Source organism: Danio aesculapii, chromosome 24 (genome assembly GCF_903798145.1).
Source record: "Danio aesculapii chromosome 24, fDanAes4.1, whole genome shotgun sequence".
NCBI classification, from domain to species: domain Eukaryota; kingdom Metazoa; phylum Chordata; class Actinopteri; order Cypriniformes; family Danionidae; genus Danio; species Danio aesculapii.
This window is the reverse complement of record NC_079458.1, coordinates 7,736,888-7,755,388: the sequence shown is the minus strand read 5'-3', so window position 1 is coordinate 7,755,388 and position 18,501 is coordinate 7,736,888. Positions and strand designations below refer to the sequence as shown.

The 18,501-nt window shown below is 34.3% G+C and overlaps 1 protein-coding gene across 3 annotated transcripts in view; it reads right to left on the bottom strand.

The window, feature by feature from the left end:
• Positions 1-1,057: 1,057 nt before the first annotated feature.
• Positions 1,058-18,501, bottom strand: part of agap3 (ArfGAP with GTPase domain, ankyrin repeat and PH domain 3) — a 371,686-nt gene continuing 354,242 nt past the window's right edge. For all 3 annotated transcript variants that reach the window (XM_056450381.1, XM_056450382.1, XM_056450380.1), the window contains exons 17-18: positions 9,554-9,809; positions 1,058-5,383 (exon numbers count right to left, since the gene is read on the bottom strand). In XM_056450381.1, the coding sequence (XP_056306356.1) occupies positions 5,162-5,383; positions 9,554-9,809 (478 nt within the window). In that variant the 3' untranslated portion in view covers positions 1,058-5,161. The remainder of the gene's footprint in view (positions 5,384-9,553; positions 9,810-18,501) is intronic.

Sequence of the window (18,501 nt, the reverse complement as noted above, 5' to 3'; positions counted from 1 at the left end):
GAATTTACGAAAATGCCCTACAACACTTGCAAAAGGTTAATTTTAATATCCTGATTCCCTTGTCTTTTGTTGTTTTTTTTTGCCTAAATAACCATAACCTAAATAGCCAAGTCCGTAACATTTTAGGGTCTCCTTGAAACATTGCCGTTGGGTTCTGAGCTATTAGAAAGTGTTGTGAGAAAATGCAGTGGGTTTTCGTATATTGTTTTCGTTGTGGGAAAATGCAATGCGTTTTCTTAAATTGTTAGCAATGTGGGAAAATGCATCGCGTTTTCGTAAATTGTTTACGTTGAGGGAAAATGCAGCGTGTTTTCATAAATTGTTTTCTTTGTGGGAAAATGTTTTATGTCTTGTAGACTTTTTAGACTTCATATTTATAGTATGCAATTCAGAGTTTCTATCTTACAATTCTCACTTTTACTCGCTGCTTTAAAAAAGCCAATATTGGAAAATAAAATAAGTCCAAGCTTTTAAATGTTAAAACTACATGGTGTAAACAAACTTCCATATAAAACACAATAAATAATCCCAGAACTGTGAGAAAGCCTATAATTTGTAAATTGGAAAAAAAAGAAAAAGATATATATATATTGGTGGCTTTGGATGGCGGAGGAGGGAGGGACAAAGGACGAAAGTGAAGAGCGTTAGGGAGTCGTGGAAGAAAGTGAAAGTGAACAGCGGCCGGGGGAGGAAGGTGGTTGAGGAGGGAGATCGGTAAAATCAGGTGCCGGATCAGATTTCAGAGGTGTGCCGGCACAAGTTAAGCCCTGGTTATTTCAATGCAATTCTTGGCTTATATCTTAAAATTCTCACTTTTTCTTTTCTAAAAACTGAAATAGAATAGGGGGATAAACAGTTTCTTTTGCCCTTTTAAGTTTTACTAAAATAAAATAAAATTAAAACTTCTCTGAAAGTTAATGCTACAACACATTTTTTTTCAACAAAATTTTGCAGTTTTTAAACATTTAAAAAAAAAAAAAATTGCAATCATTTTTGTTTAAATCTTGCAGTTTGCAATTTTGAAAAATAAATAAAAAATGCAAAATAAAAACTAAAAACTTTTAAACTTGAATTTGGAGAAAAAGTATAAATTGTCAGAAATAATCTAAGAACTACAGGCAAAATTGTAAGAAAGCCTTTAAATTCACAATTGCAACAACTAAACTGTGCAGAGCTGCGGCCATCCAGGAACTGGAATTGACACGTGTGTTCTAAACTGTAATGCAATATATTAAAAAGTCAAAATCATGAGATAAAAAGTCAAAATTAGCCTTCTAAGTTGTTGTTTTTTTACTACATGGTAGAAACAAACTATCATATAAAATACAAATAATTAATCCCTGAACTCAATCAAAACTGTGAGAAAGCCTATAATTTGTAAATATCAAAACTGGCTCAGTGGGTAGCACTGTCGCCTCACAGCAAGAAGGTCGCTGGTTCAAGTCCCGGCTGGCTCAGTTGGTATTTCTTTGTGGAGTTTGCATGTTCTCCCCATGTTGGTGTGAGTTTCCTCCAGGTGCTTTGATTTCCCTCACAGTCCAAACATATGCTCTGTAGGTGAATTGGATTAACTAAATTGGCCGTAGTGTACGAGTGTGAATCAGTGTGTATGGGTGTTTCCCAGTACTTGGTTGCAGGTGGAAGGGCATCCGCTGTGTAAAACATATACTAGATAAGTTGGCGGTTCATTCTGCTGTGGTGACCCCTGATGAATAAAGAGACTAAGCCGAAGGAAAATGAATGAATTAATCTTATTTGAGATATTAGTAATCTTTCAAGTCTTTCTTGGAAGGTTTATAGACTCTATTTCAATGCAATTCTTGGTTTATATCTTAAAATTCTCACTTTTTTTTCTCAAAACTGAAAAAAAAAGTTAGAACCGGGAGAAAAAAAAGCCTCAACTACACTTTTAAATTTTACTAAACAGCAGAAACAAACTTCCATATAAAACATCCACAAAAACATATGTAAACTTAAAATACTGTCTGGTAATTTTAACAACCTTGCGATTGTCAAGGTTCCCATCTCCCTTCGCTCTCCCTTTATCTCACAAGAGCCAAAATATTAATAAGGATCTAATCATGATTTCATATTTCAAGTAAAAGTTGAAGCACACTAGCAAACGAGGGTTAAGGCTGAGAGGTTTTACACTGCTAGCTGAAAGAGGGAGAAGGAAAAGCTATTTTACACACACGCGCACGCACACACATACACGTATGTACATAATCCACATCACCATTATCCCAATCCATTACAAACACTGGATTCCAATGGATACAAAAACCAAGTGTGGAGGTCATTAGACTCGTAACAAACACATGTTTTATTTCTTAACTAGCACGCAGGAATTGTCCTCTGCTACTGAATGGATCTAAATGGACTGAAATGATTTACACAAGGCATCGGTTATAACACAGTATTCGTCAGGCGATCAAGCCTTTGCAGGACAGTCATGTAACGGCTAAACGTAGAATGTAAACTGGTGCAATGATTTGGGTTTCGGTAACTGATGCTACACAAATGGTAATGGGTTACCCAGCAGCCGTTATTTTCTGAGCTTGGTTCAAGGGCACAGTGGTGGTAACTATTAAATGAGGGTGAATTGTGCACTTAAATGTTCAATTAAAAAAACAAAAATAGTGCAGTTTAACGATTAATCGTGACTAAAATACAATCGCATTCAAAATACATTGTAATTTGCTAATTTTTGTGTTGTTTAAAGATTAATTGTGACTAATCACATTCAAAATACATCATCATTCAAAAAAAATAATTGTGTTTTAACAATTAATCGTGACTAATCGCATTCAAAACATCGTAATTTGCAATTTTTTGTGTTGTTTAACGATTAATTGTGACTAACTGCATTCAAAGTACTTCAGCAATCAAGGGATTTTGCTGGTAAGGGGCGTGGGGGGGGTGGGGGGGATTAGTGTTGTTTTAATGATTAATCGTGACTAATCGTATTCAAAATACATCATCATTTGGGGGGAAAAATTAGTGTTGTTTGACGATAAATTGTGATTAATTGCATTTAAAATATTCATCATCATCAATCATCAATCATTCGGGGAAAAATTTGTGTCGTTTAACAATTAATCAGGACTAATCACATTTAAAATACATCGAAGTTCATTGTTTTTGTTGTTGTTTAACAATTAATTGTGATTAATCGTATTCAAAATACATGATCATTCTGGGGAATTCTGGGGAAAATAATAGTGTTGTTTGATGATTAATTGTGACTAAGCACATACAAAATACATCATTATTCTGGGAATTGTTTTGTATTTGACGATTAATCATGACTAATCGAATTTAAAATACATCATCATTCGGGAAAAAATAGTGTTGATTAACGATTTATCGTGACTAATCGAATTCAAAATACAACATCATTCTGGGAAAAAAGTGTTGTTTAACGATTAATCGTGACTAATCGAATTTAAAATACATCATCATTCTAGGGAAAAAATTGTATTGTTTGAGGATTCATCGTGACTAATCGAATTCGAAATACATCATCATTCTTGGGAAAAAATTGTATTGTGTGAGGATTCATCGTGACTAATCGAATTCAAAATACATCATCATTCGGGAAAAAAAATGTGTTGTTTAACGATTAATCGTGACTAATTGCATTCAAAATACATCATTCAGGAAGGAAATTAGTGTTGTTTGGCGATTAGTTTTGACTAAACGCATTCAAAATACATCATCATTCCAGGAAAGAAAAAAGAGTGTTGTTTAATGATTAATCACAACTAATCACATTTAAAACACATTGTGAGTCTGGATTTCATGATTAATCATGACTAATCTGTGCTTTTTAATTATTAATCGTGACTAAACGCATAAATAAAAGTTTGCTAATTATTTCATTTATGTTATTATCAGTAAATATTTGTTATTTTTATGCGATTAGTCACGAGTGAATGTAAAACAGCAATATTCAAAAATAATACAAATATATTTTAGACAAAGAAATTTTAAGACCATTAAGATAATTTTGGATTGTACTTTGATTTGCTATTAGGCATTTTATAAATGTAATTCAGAATATTTTTAAGTGTATTTCTTGCCATAGGACTCTTGTTAGAGCAATACAGTATCTTGTGCTGCATAAAACTATTTTATTATCCCTTATTTAAACCTCAAAGTAATTACGGTGAAGTATGCAGGTTTTTGAAGCTTCGTCAGAATTAATATGCAAATTACGAGAAAAAAAATTATTTTGGCTTTTTTCTTGCAACTCTTATAATAATTGTTCATGTTCATGTAAATTGTGAATTTATATTTTACAATTGAAAGTTTTTAACAAATATTTCATATTTTTCGAATGTTTCTGAATTTTAAGATTTAGTTCTCAAAATTCTATATTTCTATTTCTATATTTCAGAAGTCTATATTTTTAAAATGGTGGAAAAACAGACAAAATTTCAAGGTATAAACCTAAAATAGTGAAAAATAAAGTTTGAATTGAGAGAAAGCTTATAAATTCTCAAATTCCAACATTCCTGAGAACATTTCTCAGAATCTCTCATTTAAAAGATAAACTCAAAAATCCAAATACTCCTCCACACGTCGTTCCAACCCTGTAGGACTTTCTTTGTGTTACGTCGAACAAAAAAGAAGATATTTTGAAGAATGGTACAAACCAAACCATCCTGATTTCCACTGACTTACAAAAAAAAAACACAATGGAAGTCAATGGGAGCCAGGATAGGAAATACTTTCAATGGTTTTCCACAAAAGAAACAAGTCGCGCAAATCTAAAAAGAAAAAAGACATGGGAGAGTGTAAATATTTGTGTAAATAGAGTAAATCCTATTTTTGGTTAAACTATCAGAATGGAATCTTCTGATGTATAAAAGCACATGTGCGTGAAGCAACAGATGTTAAAAATAAAACGTTTTTAAACCTGTCGTCAGTCAGTTGATCACATTTCCTCTCGACATCCACTCAAGAAAAGTCAAAGTAAAAAAAACACACGCTTTGATCATGTTAACACTGCTAATTCTCGCTGTACGCTAACATTAAAGTCATGACGGATTTACATGATACAAATGACACTACGTTTCCTAAAATCTGACGTCACGCTGAGGGGAAGTGATGTGGTTTTTCGGCGAGCAGCAGTGGTATTTTTAAGAAGAGACGGGTTTTACATGATGCTGAGGCTGCGGTTGAGCTCTGCGCACTGGCCATTGTTGTTGTTGATGTTGGGATTGTGTCGCGTGGCTGTGGGTGTGGATAAAGCGCCACCGCCATCAGCAGGACAGCCGTGTTGGATGAGGATATCAGCGCACTCTTGACTGCCCGCTCGCTGGGCGTAAGACAGGGGCGTCTGACCGCGCGCGTCACGACTCTTCACGTCCACACCATACTGGAAAAACACAGGGACACAGGGTTGATTAGTGTTGTCCAATGGGCTGCTTTATGTAGCCCGTGCTTTCATGCATATGACATAAAAGTAAGAAAGTTGAAAATAGAGTTCAGTTACTTGCACTGATTAATTATTTTGGTTGATCAGACCTCAATGAATCATTATGAGCTACAGGTATTAAAGGGGACCTATTATATCCTTTATTAGAAGATCTAAAATAGGTCTCTGATGTTCCTAGAGTGTGTATGTGAAGCTCAAAATACCACACAGATAATATTTCAGAACTCTTTGAAACTAACCCTTTTAGGCTTTGATCTTAATTGTGCCATTTTGGTGACTGTCGCTTTAAATTCAAATGATCTTTTCAAAAGAGGGCGGAGCTAGAAATTCCTATATCAGCATAGTGGCAGATTCAAAAACAAGACTAATGTCCTATGCTAATGAGGGAGAGATTGTCACCAATGGGCGGGGCTTTCCCCCTCTGATGACACGTATAAAGGGAAAATGTCAATCAAAGTGATTCTGCAGACTGTTTTTATCAAGTGTGATTATGAAAAAGAAAATTCACAATTTTTTACCATTAGAGGCTGGCTATATTCACACACTGCTGCCACACAACTGAGTTTGAACCCCTTATAAAAGTGATTTTTGCATAATAGAGCCCCTTTAATTTAGTTTAGTTAGCCTTTTTTACTCTTAACGTGTGGGTAGCCAATGACTTGCATTTAATGAATCAAAAATCTTCTTTAAAAAGTCACTACACTGTAAAAAAAATAAGAATTAATAAGTCATACACCGTAAAATATATATATATATATATGATCAAAAATCCATGATATGTTACTTATTTTATAAAGTTAATCTGGATTCAACTTAATTTTTTAAGCAACACATTTCAATTTAACTTATCTACGTTGAAATGACTAAAAAAGTACAGTGTAACAATTTATATTTTAATATACTTTATTTAAAAAAGTGAATGTGCTTAATTTGATTTAAGTTAGATTAGATTTAACTAGATGTTAATTTAGTAAGTTGACTGTAATGTTATTTCATTTTAAGTTGACATTTTAAGTGACTGTTTTAAAATCAGTTGAATCACTTTATAAACAGGCACTTAAAGTATTTAATCAGAAGTCTATTAGGTATTATCATTGTAATATAATACAAAAACATTAATTATTGAGCTTTGATAATATGAAATATTTGGCTGATGCTTGTATGATTTTTAACATTTTATATGGATTTGCTCCACCCCCATTATGTGAGTTTGTGACACACAAGAACAATAATGGTCAAGCAACATGATCTGTTACCAGGGGAGACTGTGCTGTGCAATTCAGACGTACAACTTTTACACGATCAGTCTTCTCAGTTACAGCCAGTCATTTTTGGAATACACTTCTCATTGAGTTAAGGGGTGTTACAAATTACTCAACTTTTAAATATAAGTTAAAGAAATGGCTACAGCAAATCAAGTTTGTAATCATGTGTAATTCTTTATTACATGTTTTATCCTGTTGTCATATGTAACTACTGTTTTTGTATGTGTGATGATGTGTTTTTTTGATTTTAGGTTGCCTTTTAAAATCTGGCAGGGGCAACAGATGAAAATTAGCCCTTGTGGCTAACTCTGGCTTATTTACAGTTTCACTGTTTATTAATGAACATTGTCCCTGTTAAATTAAATAAAAATAAATTACAAACTTAAAGTATTAGCTAAAAACAACATACACTGGAAAAAATGCTGGATTCCACACAATTGCTTCATTTTGTCTCAACTCAAATCTCTTAACTCTCTTTGTTTTTTTTGCAAATATAGGTCGATTGAACATGATACAATTAAGTTGTGCCTCAAAAAACTTGTTGGTGAATTGTATTGGCTCAACTCATATTAAATAAGTAGTTTGAACAGGCAGCAGAAGCAAATTTTTGAGTGTATGTTCTTTATTTAAAATAGTTTATGTGTTTAAGATTAAAGTTACATTAGATTTAACTTAATGCTAATCTAGTTAGTTAATATGAACGTTAAAGTTACGTAAAATGAGCTAAAATGTACAGTGCAACAATATGTTTTTGTGTTCTTGATTTAAAAAAGCTAATGTGTGTGTTTTATTTTGAATTAGGTTAGATTAGATTTAACCAGATGCTAATTTAGTAAGTTGATTGTAATGTTTTTTCATTTTAAGTTGACTTAAGTATTAGCTAAAAACAACATACACTGTAAAAAATGCGGGGTTCCACACAATTCCTTCATGTTGTCTCAACTCAAATCTCTAAATAGTTTTTTTTTGCAAATTTAGGTCAATTGAACACAATACAATTAATTTGTCCCACAAAAAACTTAAGAATTGTGTTGGGTCAACTCATATTATACAAGTAGTTTGAACAGGCAGCAACAGGCAATTTTTTTAAATGTATGTTCTTTAATTAAAATTGTTAATGTGTTAAAGATTAAAGTTACATTAGATTTAACTTAATGCTAATCTAGTTAGTTAATATGAACGTTAAAATTACGTAAAATGAGCTAAAATGTACAGTGCAACAATATGTTTTTGTGTTCTTGATTTAAAAAAGCTAATGTGTGTGTTTTATTTTGAATTAGGTTAGATTAGATTTAACCAGATGCTAATTTAGTAAGTTGATTGTAATGTTTTTTCATTTTAAGTTGACTTAAGTATTAGCTAAAAACAACATACACTGTAAAAAATGCGGGGTTCCACACAATTCCTTCATGTTGTCTCAACTCAAATCTCTAAATAGTTTTTTTTTTGCAAATTTAGGTCAATTGAACACAATACAATTAATTTGTCCCACAAAAAACTTAAGAATTGTGTTGGGTCAACTCATATTATACAAGTAGTTTGAACAGGCAGCAGAAGCTATTTTTGAGTGTATGTTCTTTAATTAAAATTGTTAATGTGTTTAAGATTAAAGTTACATTAGATTTAACTTAATGCTAATCTAGTTAGTTAATATGAACGTTAAAATTATGTAAAATGAGCTAAAATGTACAGTGCAACAATATGTTTTTGTGTTCTTGATTTTAAAAAGTTAATGTGTGTGTTTTATCCTGAATTAGGTTAGATTAGATTTAAATTTAAGTTTAATTTAGTAAGTTGATTGTTATGTTAGTTCATTTTAAGTTGACTTAAGTATTAGCAAAAACAACATACACCGTAAAAAATGCTGGGTTCCACATAATTCCTTCATGTTATCTCAACTCAAATCAGTTAAGTTAATCGTTTTTGCAATTTAAGTCGATTGAACATTATACAATTAAGTTGTCACCCAAAAAACTTAAGAATTGTGTTGGTTCAACTCACATTACATAAGTAGTTTGAACAGGCAGCAAAAGTCATTTTTTTAATGTATGTTCTTTAGTTTAAATAGTTAATGTGTTTAAGATTTGATTTAATTTGATGTTAATTTAGTTAGTTAATATGAACATTAAAATTACTTTAACATTTACTGAAAATGTACAGTGCAACCATATGTTTTTGTGTTCTTTATTTTAAAAAGTCAGTGTGTGTGTTTTATCTTAAATTATGTTAGATTAGATTTAACTTGATTTTTTTAAAGTCTGCTTAGTGTGATGTAATGTTTGATTAAGCTTTAAAAGAAAAAGCCTTTCTAAAATACCTCTGATTCAGTCTCAGTGTGAGTAAACTCAAAGCAAGTTTTAATTCACTCGATCCTCTGTCCTTACTGATTGGAAAGCCTGGAACTGGAACACTTTTAAAAATACTGACTATAGTGGTCATGTTTATTACAATTTTGACAATTTCTGCACTGAAATCCAGTCATTTAACTAAAAATACACACAACTGAGAATTTTAGGACTAACAAGTTGAATCTCTGAGTTGTGCTTCATACACTCCAACATTAAAAAAGGAGGAAAAACTAATAATATCAGAAGCTGTCTTCGGTAAAAAGTATAGCAAAATAGTCTCTATTTTTTTATCAGAAAATGTAATTAAACACTTTGATCAATTGTTTTGATATGTAAAACCCATTTCCTTCTTTCACCCACTGAAAAACCCCCAAAAAAACTAAGTTGAGTAAATGAGAACCAAGACTATTATTAAACATCCATTATACTACAGTATATGCATCTATACATGTGTTCTGTAGGGAAGTGTAAGACTGAAAAGGAGTGTGTTTCCTCACCCAGATGAGCAGCTGTGTGATGACCACATTAGCCATGGCGCAGGACAGGTGCAAGGCTGTGCGTCCGTCTCCATCCCCATAGGTCTCATTGACCTCTTCTTTGGTGCCGTGGGCCAGCAGGAGCACCACCAGCCGCAGGTCGTCCTCCACCACGGCCCGCAGGAGCTGCTGTCCCAGCGGCACGTCCGACTGAGGCAGAGCCACCACAAACAGCTTCTGCTCGTACTTCGCCCGGATCCAGCGCTCCTTCTCCTCTCTGCCAAAAACCAAACACAGGGATCAAGCGTTAGATGCTTTTATTCTTGTAAAAAAACAACATTTTGTTGTGATTTTGTTTATAATCAGCATGTCATATACTGCCTAAATGAGTACATATCCTTTGAAGAATAGTTTGATCCATTTCTCAGCGAATTCAGACAAAATATTTTAGTGCATTTAAACAAAACAGTTTTATTAAACGGCTATATTCATTAAAATAAGAGTGTAGTCTATACAGAACATCTTTAGGAATAGATCATATATTTAAACTATTTAAAGCTGTAACAAAAAAAATAAACAAATCACTTCAAAATTTTAATTAAATGTAAAATTTTAATGCTTATCTTGATTTTCTTGATTAAAATTTGTATTGAATTTTATATAATTAGTTTTCTCTAGCATATTTATTTGGGTGTACTACTTTTTTGCACCGTGATCTTAAGTTATTTTGTTAGATTAGCTCCAGTTTTGGCTTTGGTACTGATTAATCTATACACAAATATACAGTATATATAATTATATATTAGTGTTGTCACGATACTAGAATTTGGTACCTATCGGTGCTTAAAAATGTCAGTTTCCAACGAACATTTCAGCGCTGATTTGGCATTGTGTTCACGTGCTCAACAGAAATGACTATGGCCGTAAGGGTCATCAGTTCACCAAACTCACCACTGTTTACTGAGTGTAACCACAGATACAGTGACACTAGAGCATTTCAAAGTCACGTCGATCAGCTGGTTTGTCTCTAAGCTGACATACGAGCGATCCATTGATGAGTCACGGCTTTAAAATGCTCCAATGTCCCTGTATCTGTGGTTACACTGAGTTAACAGTGGTGAGTTTAGTGAACTGATGACCCTTACGGCCAATCACAGTCATTTCTTTTGAGCATGTGAACACGTTGGCAAATCAGCGCTGTTTAAGAACGTGCTCAACAGCATGTATTTTATTATTTTTTTATATATTATACATTAAAAGCTTTGATGCAATAAATCAATAAATACATTTATACAAATATATATTTTTATTATGTACTATACTAATTTAAAATAAAAAAGTAACATCAAAAATTAAAAGACAGCATAAGTATATTATTATATATTATATATTGAAAATTTACTTTCATGCAATAATTACAAAAAATAAATAAACTGAATAGAAGGCGTAAATGTAAATTAAAACTCACATACAGTACAATTTGACTTCATTAATTAATTCATTTTCATTCGGCTCCCTGATTTGTCATGGATCGCCACAGCGGAATGAACCGCCAACTAGGGATGTGCACATCAATGTTGAAGTATCGATATATCAATACTCAGAAGCTTTTAATTTGGTATAGATATTTTTTAAAAAGTATCGATATTTTAACTATATTTTAATAATATCTACAAAACTAAATGTTTAGCGCTGTGTACAGAATGATCAGTGACGCTTTAAATATAAGTGGAATATACGAATATGTATATAAGTGGAATATTGCTCTCTATCTCTTGCTGCCATTAGGTGAATAAGAATAAATATGAAAGTGTATGTGTACAGTGTGTATATGTGTATATGTATAGAATGTATATATATATATGCATTATATATATACATTATATATATATATATATATATATATATATATATATATATATATATATATATATATATATATATATATATATATATATATATATATATTTGGGAAATATTTTAAAAAGAAAACAAAATTAAAAGCAGGGCTAATAATTCTGACTTCACCTGTATATGTATATGTATGTTGTGTAATAATGTTTAACAGAGCAAGGAAATTTTCACAGTATGTCTGTTAATATTTTTTTCTTTTAGAGAAAGTCTTTGTTTTATTTCGGCTAGAATAAAAGCAGTTTTTAATAAAAAAAAAACATTTTAGGGTCAAAATTATTAGCCCCTTTAAGCTATTTTTTTTTTCGGTAGTCTACAGAACATACCATCGTTATACAATAACTTGCCTAATTCCCCTAACCTGATTAATTAACCTATTTAACCTAGTAAACCCTTAAATGTCACTTTAAGCTTTAAGCTTGAGAAATATCTAGTAAAATATTATTTACTGTCATCATGGCAAAGATAAAATAAATCAGTTATTAGAAATGAGTTATTAAAAGTTTAGAAATGTGCTGAAAAAATCTCTCTGTTAAACAGAAATTAGAGAAAAAAATGGGGGGCTAATAATTCAGGGGGGCTAATAATTCTGACTTCAACTGTTTTATATATATATATATATATATATGGTATCGTATTGGTATCGTAAAATTTAACTATAAGTATCTTTATTAACTAAAACCCACGTCAACACGGGGAGAACATGCAAACTCCACACAGAAATGTCACATAGTCCTGCCGGGACTCGAACCAGTGACCTTCTTGCTGTGAGGCAACAATGCTAACCACTGAGCTACCATGCCACCCAACTATATAACTTTATTATGTGAAAATATGTTACATATTTATATATTACACAACTGAAACATAAAAAAACTTGGAAATAATTACCAAATATGTATAATACACAAATAATAAAAGCTCTCATTTTCTTTCACCATATATACCTTATATTTACACAACCTCTGTTTACACACACTTTTACATGCTAGATCTTGATACACTTGATAAACTTTGCGACTTATAAACCCATAATCCCAGCAGAGTCTATATTTCTGACATAATCCTATCAGCTCCTCCAAGTCCAGGGTAATTCAGTCCTGATTATGACAGAGGTCACAAGGGAAGAAGGTTAAACGTACAAATCAGACACACACACACACTCAGATTTACCATCAGAACACGCAGGGTTAAAGTCTGTCTGGCTATCGAAAGGTTACACATTGTGAACAGCATGTCTGTGCTGGACAATACTGAAGTGTGTATGTGTGTGTGTGTGTGTGTGTGTGAGAGGGAAAGCCAGTGTTTTTATCGCCGCTGTCAGTGTTGGTGAATCCCCACAATGGCGGCCCCCTCAGCACTGGCCCCTCAAACCCTCTAGGGGCCCGTCGGCAGCCCGCCAGATCCGAAAGCAAAAGAAAAGGGCTGAAAGAGACACACTCGGCCCAGAGAATGGCCTTCTATCTGCGGCTCTCTATCACCCGCCGGCCCCCCGCTCCTCTCGCTCCTGCTGGCATTCAGGGGGTACGGTGCTAAATTAAAATCGATACGAGGCGCGTGTGAGCATGCTCAGTGCCGGACTGACCCGCTGACCTGGTGATAAGGAGAGCAGAAAGGAGCCGTTGTTTGGCCGGTCAGGGTGACTGACAGACGGACGGAGAGAGAAAGAGAGAGAACTGATAGAGTCTGCAGAGATGAAGGTGATGGATGGAGATCTGAGACACTGGAGCACAACATCACCAGCAGAAGAGCCAACAAACAGCCGAGAGAGTAAATAATGACCGGTTATTCTGATGGAAATGTACACTTGTCTATATTTACGCAGCTCTGTTAAGATGCTCTTAAAGTAAACATGGAGTCAAAACTAGCCATATTGATTCTATTAGTTTAGTGGTGAACCATATATCTGTGCATGCCATTAAGAAAAATAAATAGTTTGCCCTGTAATCTAAAGCTAAAATCTGAAAATGCACTTGCTGTTTGTTTTCAGTTAAATTCTCAGATTAGGTCTTTCTGAGGTATTGGGCGTGGTTAACTTATTTAACCACGCCCCTAAAGCTGTCAATTGACAACAAGCAGAAATAGTGAGGAGGATGGGTCTGTAAGGTTGTAAACTCTTTTAAAACTTTTTTCCCAATCTGTCTGAATGAAACGCCTACTTTAATACATCCAATCAGCTCGTGGTATAAAAAAAAACAAGCCACACCCACTGTTTTGTCATTTAATATTCAGTTTATCTAGGAACTGCCTCACAATATGAACAAAAAATAAAAAACAGTCGAGGCTTCCGGTTCATGTGGACTGTAATGCTATTTATATAGCTTTCTCTCACGAGGAAACGTAACTATTTTACGTTTTGTCAGTTTAGTGGCCAATTTGTACGAGTTCAGTTGAACAAAAATGTACCGTTTTAAAAAGGAGGCGTAGCACCCAACCCCGCCCCTAAACGCAACCATCACTGGGGGATGAGCAAATTGGACCAAATTGTATGAATGAGATCGTACGAATTCATTCGAACTAGCCATTAAATCAAAAAGTTACGAATTGTCGTGAGATAGCGTTGGTTTTATTGTTTACATTAAGCCGAAAAGACGAAAGTACAAATCACACAAGACAAAATTTTATATGAATTTGGCTAGAAGTCATATTTGCTGACGGACAAGTGAATTAAATTATATATTTAATATTTGCTGATATCACGAGGAAACAGACTATTTTACGTTTTGTCAGTTTAGTGCCCAATTTGTACGAATTCGTATGAGTTCAGTCGCACGAAAATGCACCATTTTAAAATGGAGGTGTTGCACCCAACCCGCCCCAAAACCCAACCGTCTTTGGGAGATAAGCAAATTGGACCAAATTGTACAAATGAGATCGTACGAATCCATACGAACTAGCCACTAAATCGAAGTTATGAATTGTCATGAGATAGCGTTGGTTTTATTGTTTACATTCAGCTGAAAACACAAAAGTACAAATCATACAAGACAAAAATTAATCTTAATTTGGCTAGAAGTTATATTTGCTGACGGACAAGTGAATTAAATTAAATATTTAATATTTGCTTTACATATATTGTATATAATATAACGAAAAGTTAAAGGCAAATTTATTAGCCCTCCAGTGGAATTTTCATAATAATTAATATTTTAAAGTAATATTTTTTGAGCATGTCTGGGGTAAGATGGAGGCATTGAAGTACAAATTGAAGTATTAATAGATTGCGCCATTCACGCATAAATTGACACGTGAACATTTTGAGTTCACTTGCCTCATTTGCACATCAAATTCTCTTTAAATTCATAGTAGACTCGGATTCCTGTCATATGCAGGGTTTCTGTCTGTCCGGTGACTCTAGCTTTGTTGCTAAAGGGCTAACATGGATTTTATTGAGACAGGTTTAAAAACAGCGTATATTCATTCGGTCCACTAGATCCTTTCAGAGGTTCAGCCAGCTCTGAGAGTTCATCAACTCCTTCAGAAACTATACCTTGATAATGGAGGCTTTCAGCGGTGCTTCCGACCGAGCCGAGCCCAGTTTGATGAGCTGTTGTCCCGTGTCTGCAAGAGGATTTCCCCTTGGGACACCAACAACAGGCATTATGTCATAAGCACGCCCCAACAAGAGAAAGCACCTGATTGGTAAACGCATCACGAATGTCCGCTGAAGTTCAGATTTTCCAAACGATTCACACGTTAAGAGCATCAAATACGTAGAACGCACAACTCACGCCGCTTCATTCTCACGAATCGCGTCATTCGTGCCGCCTCATACATGCGAATCACATCACAGGATGTCTATATGCGTATTTGCATTGACTTAACATAAAAATCACTCGCGCTTGTTGCTTTGTCCGTGTCTGGTGTGAACGCACCATTACAATATAATAAGATTTTTTTTTTGGAGAAAGTGTTACTTTTATTTTGGCTGGGAAAAAAAGCCGTTTCAACATTTTTATGGTCAAAAATGGCCTTGTGTGCAATATTAATTTTTCAATTTTAATTTCTCTCTCTCTCTCTCTCTCTCTCTCTCTCTCTCTCTCTCTCTCTCTCTCTATATATATATATATATATATATATATATATATATATATATATATATATATGTGTGTGTGTGTGTATGTGTGTGTGTGTGTGTGTGTGTGTGTGTGTCAGGGATGCCCAAACTTTTTATTTATTTTTTTTTTAATGAAGGGCCAAAAATTAAACTTGATTGAGGCTACACACAAACTAACTACGCACAAATTATTATTTTTTTTTAATAAATTTGAATGCGTGTATTTTAGATCAAAATGAAGCTGGAAGTGCGGTGAAGGATCAGGGCTGCGTGATTTGGGGAAAATATCTAATTGCAATTTTTTTGACAGATATTGCGATTTCGATTTGATTTTGCAGTCTAGCTTCAGCTCAATAATCTGTATCGAAGCTTCTTACTGCAAAAATGCAGTGAGTGTAAGTCAAAAAAAGGAACTGAAAAAATATTATCTTACTCAAACATTTATTCAATTCAATATTGTTTTAAAAATATTCAGAAATGAAACACTAATTTTTCTCTAGAGCAAACAGTAAACACAAATAAAACAACCTACCCTTTCTGTAAACACGTTCAACTCAAATTAGGGAGATAGTGTAGCTTATTACACTCCGCAAACTAACAAGGCTGAAACAACTCTGAAATTGTACTTTGCTGTTGCTTGCTACCAGATTGAGTGTCACTGGCAATACTTTCAGTCAACTTTTTAGTAAGACAGTCCTCATATAGCCGCTTGTGGTGCTTTATTAGGTGCTGGTTGTTGTATTTCCTCATACTGTGGCAACAATTCTTTTTTGTTTGTTGTCTGTGACTTTGAAACCAAAATATTCCCATATCACCGATGTTCTTTTTTTCTATGATATTAATTCGTCTATTAATGCTTCTGAAGTGGCAGAAGCCATCATAACCACTCATAAGCGCCTTCCTGTTTGTTTGTTTTTTGTTTTGTGGGCATTCCACATAGTTTGGTTGCACAATTCTGATTGCTCACTCAATTGGGTAGTAAAGATATCACACACAGACGGCAGTCACACAATTGCTCTGGGCGGGGGAAATGAAATACATTTCATATTGCAGCCTCTTGCGATTAGCTAATCGCAACGTTTCAAATCGCGATTGCAATTTGATTCCGATGAATCGCACCGCCCTATGAAGGATAATTAGAAAACATACAGATACAGAAAACAAATCATTCCTACAATCTCTAATCTACATTTAGAAAAAGTCTACAACACCAAGGTGTCCCTTAAAAAAATGTATAAGATAACCAAACAAACCTGACCTAAACTACTAAAAGAAACCACTTAACGTCTAATTAAATGACTGGAGTCAGCAGTTACATCTGAGTGTTTCACAAGTGCAACAACAGCGGCTTTATGAAGCAGAACAAATGTTGTGGCATCTCCAAACCGATCATCAGTTATCCTGCGCCAGCATTCCATTCCCTCAAGACTACAGCAGCCAGCAAGTGTTGTTTAAGTCACTTTGGCAACAATGGCATCAGCTAATTAAGAAAAGCACATCTTTAATGCTGCTTCCTCAAAAGCCTGACAGCTCTTTGTGAACGAGGCAGAGAGCAATTGAATGGACTCTGGGCTCAGAGAAGTGTGTGTGTGTGTGCTTTGCATGTGTGTGTGTTGTGTTCATGTGTGATTTGGTTTGGTGTGAAAAGGCAGGTACACATTTGTTTGTGTGTGTGCATTTGTGTAAGAAAGTGCGTGTACATTATTATTTATGCATAAGTGTGTGTTTGTGCACAAAAGTGTGTAAGGATGTGCATGTGCTTATTAGTAAAATCATCTGGAATGGCAAAGAAAGCGTTCTTGCAGGACTTCCAGAGTTCCTCAAGATTCATCTTCAATGCCTCCATCTTACCCCAGACTGTTCAATAATGTTCATGTTTGGTGACTGGGCTGGCCAATCCTGGAGCACCTTGACCTTCTTTGCTTTCAGGAACTTTGATGTGGAGGCTGAAGTATGAGAAGGAGCACTATCCTGCTGAAGAATTTGACCTCTCCTGTGGTTTGTAATGTAATGGGGAGCACAAATGTCTTGATACCTCAGGCTGTTGATGTTGCCGTCCACTCTGCAGATGTCTCGCACACCCCCATACTGAATGTAACCCCAAACCATGATTTTTCTTACACTAAACTTGACTGATTTTTATGAGAATCTTGGCTCCATGTGGTTTCCAATAGCTCTTCTGTAGTATTTGTGATTATTGGGATGCAGTTCAACAGATGATTCATGAAAATCTACCTTCTGTCACATTTCCAAATGATCAACTAGAAGTCAAGTTATTACTTGTTGCTCTTATAACTGGGATCGAGGACAAGACTTTTGTCAGGTAGTGTATATTTGTGTGAGTGCTGTCTGCATAAACCTGTATGTGTGTGTTTATAACTATCTTTGTGAAGGGCAGTTTATGTTTTGGATCATCAGAATGAGGACCAAGAAAGTAAAGAGAAGACGTTTTGGCTGCTTCTCACTTTCTGGCACCACATTAAAGAGTTAAGATTTGGTTATTTCAAGGTTGGAATTAGATTTAGGTTAGTTTTAGGGTAAGAATCTGGATTAGGCTTTCAGTTGTGATGGTTATGATTAGGGTTAGGGTCTCAGTGGTGATAGTTTAGGTTAAGTTTAAGATTAGGGTCCTAACTATGTGTAAAGCAGCACTGTTAAAACGGAATAAAAGCTATCTTTTACGTTTTAAAAGATGTTTTTTGCTGGAGAAATGGTTTCTATTTCTGCGATGCTGATCAACAGCATAAACTACAATGACAATAATCACCTCAGGTGCTGATTATGTGCTTTATTTTGTGCTGAATGTTTCCAATGTGAGTTTAAATACTATTTTACTCATTCAATTATTCATTTTCCTTCAGCCTAGTTCCTTATTTTTCACACAGCGCCACAGCGGAATGAACCGCCAACTATTCCGGCACATGCTTTACACAGCGGATGCCCTTCCAGACATAACCCAGTACTGGGAAACACCCACACATTCTCACACCCACACTCATAA